At 45.4% G+C, this 13,407-nt stretch overlaps 1 protein-coding gene across 1 annotated transcript in view; it reads right to left on the minus strand.

The window, feature by feature from the left end:
• Positions 1 to 4,152: 4,152 nt before the first annotated feature.
• pgbd5 (piggyBac transposable element derived 5) overlaps positions 4,153 to 13,407 on the minus strand; it is a 19,671-nt gene continuing 10,416 nt past the window's right edge. Inside the window, exons 3-7 of the mRNA XM_084470049.1 lie at positions 10,958 to 11,092; positions 8,246 to 8,426; positions 6,438 to 6,635; positions 6,033 to 6,138; positions 4,153 to 4,354 (exon numbers count right to left, since the gene is read on the minus strand). Coding sequence (XP_084326175.1) covers positions 4,159 to 4,354; positions 6,033 to 6,138; positions 6,438 to 6,635; positions 8,246 to 8,426; positions 10,958 to 11,092 — 816 coding nt within the window. The 3' untranslated portion in view covers positions 4,153 to 4,158. The remainder of the gene's footprint in view (positions 4,355 to 6,032; positions 6,139 to 6,437; positions 6,636 to 8,245; positions 8,427 to 10,957; positions 11,093 to 13,407) is intronic.

The raw sequence follows: 13,407 nt of genomic DNA on the forward strand, positions 1-13,407 counted from the left end.
GCAACAGCAGAACACAATCTTTTGCAAAGATTCAATTCTATTTATTATTATTTTTTTTTTAAGGGGGTCTCTTTTTAATCTTGCAGCGTTTCACCTGAGCAATTTGAATGAGAATGACGCTGAGCTAAATGTGGCTAAATGCTGTGAGTATCTTCCTGGCCTGGGTGGGGTGTGTGTGGGGTGGGGCGTGGGGTGGGGTGTGTGTGTGTGTGTGTGTGTGTGTGTGTGTGTCTACATGTGTGTATGTGGGGGGGGGGGGGGACAGTTCCTTTCTGCCACTATCCGAGGAGCAGGACAGACCGTGTCTGTCTCTCTGTCTGTTAACAGCATGGGTTGACACTTACTATTCCACACAACATACAGACACATGGAACTACGCACGCACACACACACATACACACGTCACACAATTTGTTGCTAGGTAACAGCGGCCATGCAGCCCTCCTGTCACCCGCCTCCCAGCGCAATTCTTCCAAGTCATTTACAGTCTGTGACGAGGGAGATAACGGCCCCACTCAGCCTCTCTTCAAGTGTCACTCTCAGCCATCCGTTCCCGTGCGCGCCCGCAATGCACCCTCCTTGCACGTGCAGGAGCATGTGAACCAGTGCCCCGTGAACCTGCGATAAATAAATACACCCTCTTCTGAGGGGAATGCCGCTGGGAAGAGTAACCCCTTTCCCCCTTACCACTCTTCCCATACGTGATGGTTAGGATGGTGCTATTTATGTTGGTGTTTTGAATAGGCCTATTACACACACACACACACACACATTTCGTGTTGATTAATTTGTCTGATTATTTGATATTAAGTATTGCATTCGATTGACCATGTTGTGTCAATGGTGTGTGGATGATGGATGATGGGGTAGGGTGGGCGCACAACAGAAACAATGTGCTCTCGAGAACGACCACAGAATTAACACTTTGGATTAAACACAACAATTAAAAAAATACTAATTAAACACAATCCTTAGTGTTGAATATCAATGAAGTATACTCTGTGATTTGTACAAATGAAAGAATGTTGGTACAGTGAACTCTTATTAAATAAATCTGTTTTGGTCATAATTATAATGATTATTCACTCTCATCATCATGTCATCATATCATATAGTCATTGGTATATTCATATAATCCATTTAATTAGAAACAAGCTCTCTTTTTTTAAATGTACAGTCACATACATATATTTTCTATGTTTGTTTTTTTTTCTAAGACAATTTGATGACATCTTTGGGGAGCAAATTTTGGCCTCTAGTGTTTTACCTAGTAATATTTCTTCGTATCACTACAGTGTTTTTCTAATCCGGTCAAAAGTGCTCATCTATAATCGCAAAGGTGCACGGAGTCCTGGCACTGGGATACCAAACAAACAATCTACATCATCTCTTTACACACAAAGTCAAACTAGGGACACGACCCCCTTTGCGGGAGCATCTGCCTCGAGGGATTTCAACGCTGACCTGCATCACAGCGCTACAATATCTGTATTGGACTTTTTTTTTTTTTAAGTAATGCAGCTGGTCCCTTCTTATGAGCGGGTCTGAGAAAGCTGCACACTGCTGTTCTTTTTCAGCACATACAGAGCTGACAGCCGTAGTAGTGCAGGTGCGCTGTATTCGGCGTGCATTGTGTTTCATTTCCCCAGGAGCTTCTAATCATGGGAAGAGGTGACCGTGACGGATACAGTACTCATTGATTTGTCGTCATTTTTTTTTCAAAGGATTTCTCAAGATACACAGAAAGATGCACTGAAGATACCAGATGTGGGCCTATGCCAATCTCTACTTGTGACACTGCTGATAAGTCGTAGGATTGGACCCAAAAATCGAATGAGAGGAAAAAGAGGAATAAAAAGAGCCTGGATTGACTCAATTTCGTTTTTTTTTTGTCATCTGTGAGTCAATATTAACTTCTTGAAACCAAATCCTGCCCGGTGACAGAAGCTAAATCCTTGCTGACTGGCTGAGAACTGCAGGACCTGCATGTGCCCTGGCACAAATGTGTTCTGAACACAAGGAACAGGACAGTAAAACGGTAGGAAATCTAATTCACTCCAAAACAACAGATAAAGGTGCTGTACGATTCCGCGTGACATTCCGCAAACACGCCTCAATGGCTTGGAAACGCAGGGGAGGAGCAGAGAAGGAGGGGACATTTTTTGTTTAGTTTCAAGATCTTGCTTTTTTTTCCGCTCTCTCTCTCTCCTTATATCTCCCAAATCTTACCTAAAGAATCTTTAATAGTACAATGTAAATAAAAACAATTCTAACAATACCAAGAAATGATAACCACTCACTTTAGCAACATCGATTCTAGTTTGGCCTTGTGTTACATGATATTATGTAATCGCAAATGTATTTAGTTTGTTAATCATCATTCAAAAGCATGACTGTAGAGTTTCACACGTCATTCGATAAGTTCCTGCTCTTTTGTTTTTTCGACGTGAGGCCACAAACCTTAAAGTTGCTTCAACAGCGTTTAGAGGGGAGGGAGGCAAAGGGGAGGAGAGTTACTCTACTGCCGTCTGAAAGAGTCAGCATTTCAGCCTTCCTTAAGCAAGGACACACAACACAACAACATATCTGGGTCACGATAGCCATACATAGATACTGTATCATCCTTTTTTTTTTTATCATCACAAGCAAAATGGAAGCTTGGTTTACTCATCACAAACATGTACACACAACGGAAAAAAAATTACTAAAAAACAACCTTGGAAACGAAAAAGACCGTGGACCAAGACGGACATCACTATCCACTTACTTGACTCACTTTTGTGTTCATGCAGTTGTGTGTGTCGTGTTTCACGCCCTAATCCCTCCCCTTAAACTTTAGATTTAGGGACACGGTGTGACCCTCAGTGCTCAGAAACCTCACTCGATCTCCATTTAGCGGAAGCCTTTTCCGGGGCCTGGCACTGCCATTCATTCGTTCACAGAACAACACACGCTACTTTAATATGAAAACTGACATCATTTAGGGCTAATTCCTCTCTCTGTACCGGAAACCGTATCATTACATATTCCATTCCACAATATAAATATTCTACGCCCGCTTTGCTTGGGAACAAAACAAACACCTGTTGACAAAATGTGTAGCCGAGCTGGGGGGGGAGGGGTTAATAGCGGGGCGGGGCAGTGAGACGTCTGAACCGTAGCTCACGGCGTTAATCTCACCAAATTAGTGCTGTCGGGGTTGTTAGCTTTAGCTAGGCTTCCTTTTTTTTCTTCTTTCTAATAGAACGTGTATTCAGGAGTATATACAGTGTTACAGACAACACCCAGAGATTGAGTATAGTTGGGGACAGAAGTGTGTGTAGGGGGGGTGGGGGGGTGGTGGGGGGGTGGGGTGGGAGACGAGGAAAGACTCCCGCAGTCTGAATAATTCCAGTCACAGCGCTCCGATGGTTTCCGACGCACTCTGGCACGCTTCATATCGTCCGCTGGACACACACACACAGGCGCTCTAGGGGAGTACATGAAGCTCAGCGGTGTGTGTGTGTGGGAAGGGGGGGGGGCTGGGGGCTGGGGGGGGCGTGGCGTGCGTAAGTATGCTCCGCCCACATGCAGTATGTAATATCGTTGTTTGTGTCTTGTTGTCGTGTGGTTGTCCACATCGACTCCAGGGTGTGCGTTCACTCGTTTTGCAGTCGCAAAGTGATACTGCCATTGTGTGTACAGTGTGTAGTGTGTGTGTGTGTCCGTCTGTGTTTGTGTGTGTGTTTGCGTGTAAACATAATCATGTCTTTATGGCAAAGTTGAGGTCTCCTCCTCTTCTGTTCCTCCTCCATCTCCTCTTCTCCTCCCTCTACTCCTCCTCATATTTTCCCCCTCCTCCTTTCCTCCTCTCCTCCTCCTCCTCCTCCTCCCCCTCTCCTCCTCCTCCTCTCCTCTTCCTCCTCTCCTCTTCCTCCTCTCCTCCTCCTCCTCTCTCCCTCTCCCCCTCCTCTCCTCTTCCTCCTCTCCTCCTCCTCCTCTCCTCCCCCTCCTCCTTTCCTCCTCTCCTCCTCCTCTCCTCTCCTCCTCTCCTCCTTCTCTCCTCCTCCTCTCTCCTTCTCCCCCTCTCCTTTCCTCCTCTCCTCCTCCTCTCCTCCACCTCCTCTCCTCTCCCTCTCCTCCTCCTCCTCCTCCCCCTCCTCCTCCTGCTGCTCCTCCTCACTGGGTAGGGGAGGAGTCGTCCAGCTCCAGGAGCTCTTTGACCAGCAGCTCTCCGAACTGGGCGCGGCTGTAACGCCTTAGGGCGTAGGCGTCGGACAGCTTGTACAGGATGTAGGCGTTGTTGATGGCGATGCTGATGGCCAGCCAGAACACCTGCTGCCACGTCTTGTTGGGCTTGTGGAAAATGAAATACCTGGGAGAGCGGGGGAGGGGGTTGGGGGGGGGGCGGGGGGAGGAGAGGAGGAAGAGGAGAGGAGGGGGAGTGGAGAGGAGGAGGAGAGGGAGGAGAGGGGGAGGAGGAGGAGAGGGAGGAGAGGAGGGGGGGAGAGGAGGGGGAGTGGAGAGGAGGGGGAGTGGAGAGGAGGAGGAGAGGGAGGAGAGGAGGAGGAGGAGAGGAGGGGGAGTGGAGAGGAGGAGGAGAGGGAGGAGAGGAGGAGGAGAGGAGGAGGAGGAGAGGAGGGGGAGTGGAGAGGAGGAGGGTGAGGAGAGGGGGAGGAGGGGGAGAGGAGGAGGTAATTACGCAATTAGTTAACGCAATCTTAATACAAATTGACGCATTAATGCACATTCTATTTTTTTGCATTTCTTTTGTATTCTTTTTTTTTTTTGCTTCGATTTTGAAAGGTTTTGCCCACAGAATGTCAACATTCATTCAGAAAACATTTTTGTTTTTAGTTCCACTTACTTTGCATTCAATTACACTTGCAGTAAGTGACTGCCTGTTTACAATTCCCAAATCTGTGGCGCTATTTATTTTTAACTACACGTGTAGTAACTGTTGGTTTACAATTGTACTAATTAACTGCCTGTTTACAATTCCCTAATCGGTGGTGTTCCGTAAGTTTCATATTCAACCCACACTGAGTGAGTCAATAAAACTCCCTCAGGATCACTTGGTCTAGTTTTTGCTTAGTAAGTACATTTGGTATGAATGATAATGTGTCATTCCATTTGATAATCTCATTGATTGAGAGTGATTAATCGTGAGTTAACTCACCAATACTATGCAATTAATCACGATTAAACCTTTTAATCGTTGCCCAGCCCTAATATATATATATATAGTGCACCTCATAAAGTGCTGAGGTGTGCAAATACAAAATGTGGGTGTATATATATATATATATATATATATATACACACATTTTGTATTTGCACACCTCTGCACTTTCTTTCAAACGATTTAGTAGTCAAGAGACCAAGTACATTTTATGAGTTTCTTAGCCTTTGGGGGCCTTACAAAAGCATCAAACGTGTTTCATATGAAGGTACCTGTGGTTATGTATATTGGCAGTAAAAAACAACCTTAAGATAGAAATAACCACTGTGGTTGGTAATGGCTCACAGTGAAGACTATGTCAGAGTGTGTATATAGTGTTGAACCTGCAACACTAGATACACACTCTAACAGAGTAATGCACAACACCATTTACTACACAAAGTAGGGCTGCTCGATTATAGAAAAAATCATAATCACGATTATTTTGGTCAATATTGAAATCTCGATTATTCAAACGATTATTTTTGAGTTTGAAAACATGATGCATTTATTCAGAATTTCTCTCCAAAAAAAACACTTTGTGAATGAGAAATTTTCAAACTTTGAAATTTCCCCTTAAAGAATATACACAAAATGGTCAAATAGAAAATAATGGCCAGATATGAATCCAGCTGTTGTGCAATTTCTATTAAAAAAAATTTTTTTTTAATAATTTTTTTTTTAAATTAAATCGTTTCAACTCGATTATATTCGTTTGGTGATCGTTTCACTCTGAAATCGAAATCGCGATCAAAATTTGATTAATCGCCCAGCCCTAATACAAAGTCATCTGGAGATACGGAGAGTGATGGTTAATATTCGTCAAACGTACTTGCTGTACTTGTCGTCGTATTTGCAGATGTAGCTGAGATGGGCGGCGAAGGCCTCCACAGCCAGGGGACACGGGATCTCCCCACTTTTCCTCTTGATGATCATACCTGACACACACACACACACACACACACACACACACACACACACACACGCACGCACACGCACCCACACACACACGCACGCACACGCACACACACACGCACACGCACACACACACAAACGTTTGTATTTTTTGGAATATTACATACGCTAAAAATACACATGAATAAGAAAAAGAACCATTGAAGTTGTTTGAATAAATCTCAAAAAAGTCTGTAAGAGTTTGGGGGAAAAAACAACTTAACTTAACTTAACATGTTATTTGACAGTCTCTAATTGGAACGCCACCAGCCGTGCTGCTCACCTTGCTTGTTGGGGGAGTAGGCGTTGGTGAGGAACCGGAAGTGACCCTTGTTGTACCAGCTGATCAGCGACATGCTGTCCTTCATCATCACCTGGGACTGGCCGCGCTGCGCCGGCGTGGACCCGCAGACCAGCATGCACTGGGGCAGGCCCGTGCAGTCGCTCTTCCTGGTGCTCAGGAGACCGCAGCAATAGATATCTGGAGGAGAAAGAGGTGGGCGCACGCATGCACATACACACAATTAAACCGAGGGTTTTCTATTGTACGTTCCTCTCATGCTCTTCCAACTGCTATGTTGCAAAGCACAAAAGGATCTTTTCATATCGGTATGAAAGAAGGTTTTAGTAACCGTAGGAAAAAATTTACATTATCAACCATTCTGACATCAACACAAACTTCTACGGGGTAAAATGTCCATTTAGAAAGCATTAGTTTAGTTTCAGATCTGAATAGTCCACAGCCATTAAATGCAATATGCTGCAATCTCTCTCAGATAGCCCAGCTCCGCTCAATCAAAGCCATTCAAAACCTGACGCTGAAAAGAACCAGCGGCTCATTCCGTACGACGCTCTCAGGACACGATAACGTTACTCATCAGGGCCCTGTTGTGGGTCTCATCAGTACATCATCAAACTCCATTCAAAGTGAAAGACGCAGAGGTGTCGGATGCAGAGATCATCACAGAGTTCCCCTTCAGCCGAGTCTATTGGAAACTGCAGCGCTAAACTTTCTGAAGGTTTGTCTAATCGGTTGAACGCCAAGGTGAGTCGCCCTACACTCCTGTGGTTCTTCTTTGCTCAGCCTGGGGACGCTATCTGGCTGCTGTAATTAGGTGGAAGATGAACAGAGAGATTCCAAGCTGCGCAAACAGCAGACGATGGCGACGCGGCGAGACGGACAGATGGAGCCCAAGACAAAGGAAACGTGTGAGGAGGTAAGGCGCGGAAACAGATGGGACGGACATCGATTGGATCTGGAGAACTAGCCATAACTTGGTGAGGGATAAGCGAGATAGAGAGAGGATATAGAGGACGGAAGCTAAACACACGTATCTATACACACATCTAATTACTCATCCAACCATCCATTATGGGCTGCCACCTTAAGGTCAGGTGGTCGATTGATTGGGCGATACGCTCTGGTCCGACCAAATTCTCATTGGACGGTTGTGCGGGAGCGTTTAGTTAATAAATATGACAACAACGTACGCGGGCAAATCGTCTAAAAACGTGAAGTAGAAGTATTTTTTTCTTTCCGGTTGTCTGCTCTAGGACCCTCTGTCAACATTCGTGTTCATCGTTTGATAGGCCTTGATTGTGATCATATCAATATCGGCACCTCGGCACGCATCGCAGCGGCAACCACTGCAAACCATTATATTACACAGTACGGAATCTAGTCTCCGTGTGTTATCCTTTCTACGAGTCCTTTCCCGACCCCGGCGCCCCGTGGCTCGTCTGCCGTGAAGCACTGAAGCTCCGCCGCCCGTAACCCTAGTCGCTCTCCAGGGGAATGAATCAGAAACCCAAATGACTTCCTGCACACAACACTTAACGCGGCATTAGGGGCTGGCAGGTAGAGTGAACGCTACCTGGACTGTGTGCGCACTAGGGCCCATTAGGGTGATCAAGAGACAAGGTGCTGATTTTAGTTTCCCCCCCCCACCACCCCACCACCACCCCATCGACCAATCCATTAGGTTGAATTACAGTCGATGAAAATCATATTTGATTTGATCCCAACTACAGCCATCCCATGTGTCCATCGGCTCCGTCACATGTGCGTGGGTGCGTCTCGTCTCTACGTACTCTGCTTGCTGAACTCAGTGAAGAGGCTGAGGCTGGTGATGGATGGCCCTGTGAAGATGATGGTGTTCTTCCCGGAGAGGTTCTGACAGAGCTGCTTGGCCACCAGGCTGTGGAGCAGGGGCTTGTTCTTCAGGGTGGAGAGGCCGTCGGCCCCCTGGCCGTCCTTCAGGTGAACCGAGATCTGTGCAGGACGGGATGAGGGGGGAAGAGGGGATGAGTCATCCTGCTAGATGAGGATCAGTCTTTCTCCCTCGGCTGAGCTGTTGAGATTGGATTGCCTGAACGTGCTATGCAGTAAAAACTAACATGTTGATAAAATGATGAAAAATAAATGTTATCTTAATTTTATCTAAACTCCCTGGCAGGTATTTCTTTTTGGAGTTTCTTTGTATATGGCAAAGGGAAATGTTGAAGCATGGATACGAACAAATGTAGGCCGATATTTTTCAGCCTGGGAGCACTTACTGCTATAACGCAGACAAAGAGGATGATTAGAAAAAAAGTAGAGAGAGACGATTTAGTGACGGCTTTGTAGATGAAGAAATTGACAAGCTCGCTCTTATTTTAAGACTAACAGATGAAGAAGAATGGCTCAAGCTCTCTCTCTCTCTCTCTCTCTCTCTCTCTCTCTCTCTCACACACACACACACACACACACAGCTCAGTGCAACCCAAATTGCAGAAATATTTTAGTATTTTTACAAGATGAAAAGACATTAGTCTGATTAGTTACTGGTTGCCTTTGGCACTCAGATATTGGACTAAGTGACTGGATTGGTGTATGTGTGTGTGTGTGTGTGTGTGTGTGTGTGTATGTGTGGCACTGCCAAATGGAATCCATTATCAAGCCACTGTTTATTTCTTAAATGTTCTCTCTTCCTTGGTACGATTTGGAAGGGGCTCTCTCTATGCAGCAGTGAAGCTTGTAAAATGGGAGTCGCTGCTGTTGATTTGTGTTGTTATACTTATACTAATTAAAATTCACACAGGACACGACACGAGACGAACCAACTGGTAACATTGCATAAACATGACGCATTACACAGAAAACCTTCAAGGATGAACATTAGGTATCTGAGTTAGTGACATCGTTTGGATGAGGAAGTGCTCAGTGATGGATGGCCATCACTTAAACATTTCTACATGTTTTGTTTACCAGATCAATTCTCATCAGTCTTCCAGAGGTTTAGTATTCTTCACAGCAACCCCCGCGCGGCTTTCTTCAAGCGAAGAAAGCCGCATTACGATTCTTACAGCCGCTACAGCCGGCCCAAAGGGGACTTGTTTCCCCGCCATGATATCTACTTATTAATGGGCCCTTGGCAGCAGCTCGGCTCCTTGCTGTCTGCCTTGGGGCTCTGTTATACACTTATGCAGGGATTTTACTCTGATACAAAAACCAGCCTCATATTGAGAGGGAAGAGCTTCACTCCTTAACCAAGGATCAATCCTAAACAAACGAGCTAAAAGCAAAACACAAACTAAGAGCTTAGATTTATCACGTTGAACACGTCTCCCACACCTTCGCCTGCCGTTAACCTTTCCGAGCTTTACTACACATTTATCAACGGGGGGTTTCCTGCCGGGAACAGACGCCGGCGTGGGAGTTGTGTATGCTTTTGAGAAATGGAAATAGAATCGATACGTTTCTAGCACAGAGAGAAAAAGGACTCCCGCGTGCCTGTGATTGCGTTTGGAAGTACTGTTCTGTTTGCTGAAAGTCCATTAATGACACTGGGTCTAATCCATCATGAGCTCTAAAACGGGGCTTTATCAATCCATCAATCAATACGTCAATCAATCAATCAATCAATCAATCAATCAATCAATCAATCAATCCATCAATCAATCAATCATTCATTGTTCCATGGCCTGGAGAGGTGTGAGTTATAGTACTTGCCCTACCGGAAAAAAAACCTCTATCCTTTATCTTTATCTACATCTGTTTTCCATTTGAATATAACTTTTGGGAAACAAAGGTCCTGTTAAAAATAAAGGAAGGGGATGAATAAATAAACTGCTGCATCAAGTGATTTTTAAAGGATGAGTTGTGTGCGTATATTAGCGGGCAACAGTCGGTCCGTCCTGGCCCTGCAGCACTGCAGCACTGTGGCGGGTAAATAAGGTGTGTTATGTAAGTGGTGGTTGGTGTGGGCGTGGAAGTAGAGGTGAGAGGGACACAAATAACGCCTTCAGTCACATGATGGAACATTTGGCTGAGGGACTGTATGATATTATTCACACAAATCGGAGCACTGTAGAACTACAATGCTTGTTTCTGTTTGTGTCGCATGAAGCGTTTTCATTCATTTTGAATAGTATTCATGACTTCTACCACGACTTCACCTTTTACTGTATGGAAAACAGCGATTGTAATCCCCTGAATAATGCAGTCCACTAGATATGAATGTGTCCCTTTGTTGACCAGTGGCTAAGAATATCATTTTGAAAGATGCATTTCGCTTCACATTAGTCATTAAATATTAAAATAAATAGTGTGAATTCTCTCCCCGTCTGTCTGACACATATACACAGATGTGTGTGTGTGTGTGCGCGTCTATCTTTGTGTTTTTTATTTTTTTGTTTTTATTTTGTTTTCGTGTGCGTTTCTGTGTGTATTTAGTGTGGGTGCGAACTCTATTATTCTGTGTGTGTGTGTGTGTATGTGTGTGTGTGTGTGTGTGTGTGTATGTGTGTGTGTGTGTGTGTTACCTGGCAGATGAATCCAGTTGACGTGCACTGTCGGACCCAGAGGCTGAACTTCCTCTTCTTCCTCTTCCTCAGCTCTCTCTCCGTACACGTGTTGATGAAGACCGGGTCCTCGTCTATCAAGGGCTCATGCAGGACCTACCACACACACACACACACACACATGTACACACACACACACACACACACACGCACACGCATGCGCACACGCACACACACACACACACACACACGCACGCGCACATGCACGCACATACACGCACACACACACACACGCATGCGCACACGCACACGCATGTGCACATGCACGCACACAAAAACGCACACGCACACGCAAACACACACACACGCACGCACGCACACACACACACACGCACGCATGCGCACATGCACGCACACAAACACACACACACACGCACACATGCACATGCACACGCAAACACACACACACACACAAAAACTGTTAATATCATCACATGTATTGGCAATGTGTTTCTGTCTGTGTTTCAGAGAGTGAAAGAAAGAAAGAGAGAGAGAGGGCAAGGGAGTGAGTTACTGCGGGACACTAATAGAGTGAGAAAGATAAAAGGAATAGAGAGACAGAGGGATCAAGACTGAGGGAAAAGAGATAGAACGATATATAAAGCATGGCAGGGATTAAACACTAATATAATAATACTGATGCGAGAGAGAGAGAGAGAGAGAGAGAGAGAGAGAGAGAGAGAGAGAGAGAGAGCAATAGAAAGGGAGTTATTGTCTATATTATAAATAATATTGGGTTTGAATGTGAATGTTTGTGTGTTTGTGTGTGTGTGTTTGCTTGCGTGTGTAACCTCACAACATGCACAATGCTGCTCAGCCCAGTTCTCAAACTCTGAAATTATACTCTCATAACTATATGCCCTCTTTACCCCTCTGAGTCTTTAAGGGCTACGCAAATACAAGTGAATTGAATTGATCTGAATGACTATACTCAGCCTGCCTGTACAACAGCTGAAGTATCATTCGTCACCTGATAACCCCTTTACTTCACATTCCTGTGTTACGTTCCCTATTTATTTGTGGGGGTTGGATTTTCCATTTTACCTTTACGTTAGGTCTACAGACATGGCTGGAGTCCGGCTGGTTTGATTTTAACTAACCAACGCGTTTTAACCAAGCCGCCCGCTAAACGGCCCTGCTGACTGCTCCGTCAAGCTCATGCGTTGACCACACAGGCGCTCTTGTGTCCCTGCCTGTCGGCTGTGTTTGCACACACTGTGTGGTTTGTTGCCACTATACGGCCATCGGTCACTTATTCTTATTCATTGGGTATTTCAGCTGGTTGCCATATTTTGCCCTTTTGTGTGAAGGGTTTCTTTCAGCCTTGGCCCAGCCTGTAGGACGCTCTGGGAGGGGGTAGAGCGGCCTTTCATTCCGTGCCCCATCTTCTCCTGCTTCTGACGAGCTAGGGAGCTAGGCTCACCCATCGTATTTCTCTTGAGCTATAAGAGACTATTTCGGTTTTAAGATAATTCAGTCTGTTGTGTTACTTTGGCCCAGGGCTCACCCTGATGATATATAGCTTCCTGGACCTATTTCAGGCTTGATATGTATGCGTTGTGTGCAATAAACCCTTTGTTTACTTGTGAAACACTGTGTGTACCATGAGTTGGCTTCATGTTACCACCTCTATCCCCCAGACTAGAGGGTTCCACCACCCGCTTCTCCGGACGAAGGGTTGTGGTGTTGAACGCAGGTTTATTGTAAGGTTGCAGACAGAGTATGATACTTGGCCCGGTGCTCCATGTTGCTATTCAGGAGATCTCCCTGATTGCAACAGGTGTGCAGCCTCACCCCCTCAGCCCCAGAGTCCAATCAGTCTGACTGGGGCCAGGTGAGGCTGCTTCAACCAGCCATCATCTCCACACACACGCACACACGCACACTTCACAGTTCTAACCGTTCTCTGTAGTTTCCTATGTCTTTACAGCTTAGAATTCTGACCAATCCCATGCGTTGCTGCGTACCTATACTTGACCTACATTATAAATGTATATATAACTCAACATGCATATATTAAATATGCCTCATTCACATCTACCAAACAAGACACTCACATTGTGTTTCTTACTTGCCTGCATACACACACACACACACACACACACATAAAGACTGACATAAAGACCCACACACAGACTGACATACAGACACACACAGACACACATACGCACACATACAGACCGACATAGACACACATACAGCCACACAAAAAAACAAAATCTGCCCTCTGGTCACCACACCCCGACCACTTGCCCATGCGACCACACAAAACCCAAACCCACAGACACACACAAGGTCTGGAGTTCAGATCAATGTCTGCACCCCCCCTGCCGCCCCCACCCCTCCCTCTCATTTCCCTTTGCAAACATCACCAACCCGAGTGCAAACACAACCATAATATTAATATGTTA

The sequence above is a fragment of the Micromesistius poutassou genome, assembly GCF_964030765.1.
Source record: "Micromesistius poutassou genome assembly, chromosome: 7".
In the NCBI taxonomy this organism is placed as follows: Eukaryota; Metazoa; Chordata; class Actinopteri; order Gadiformes; family Gadidae; genus Micromesistius; species Micromesistius poutassou.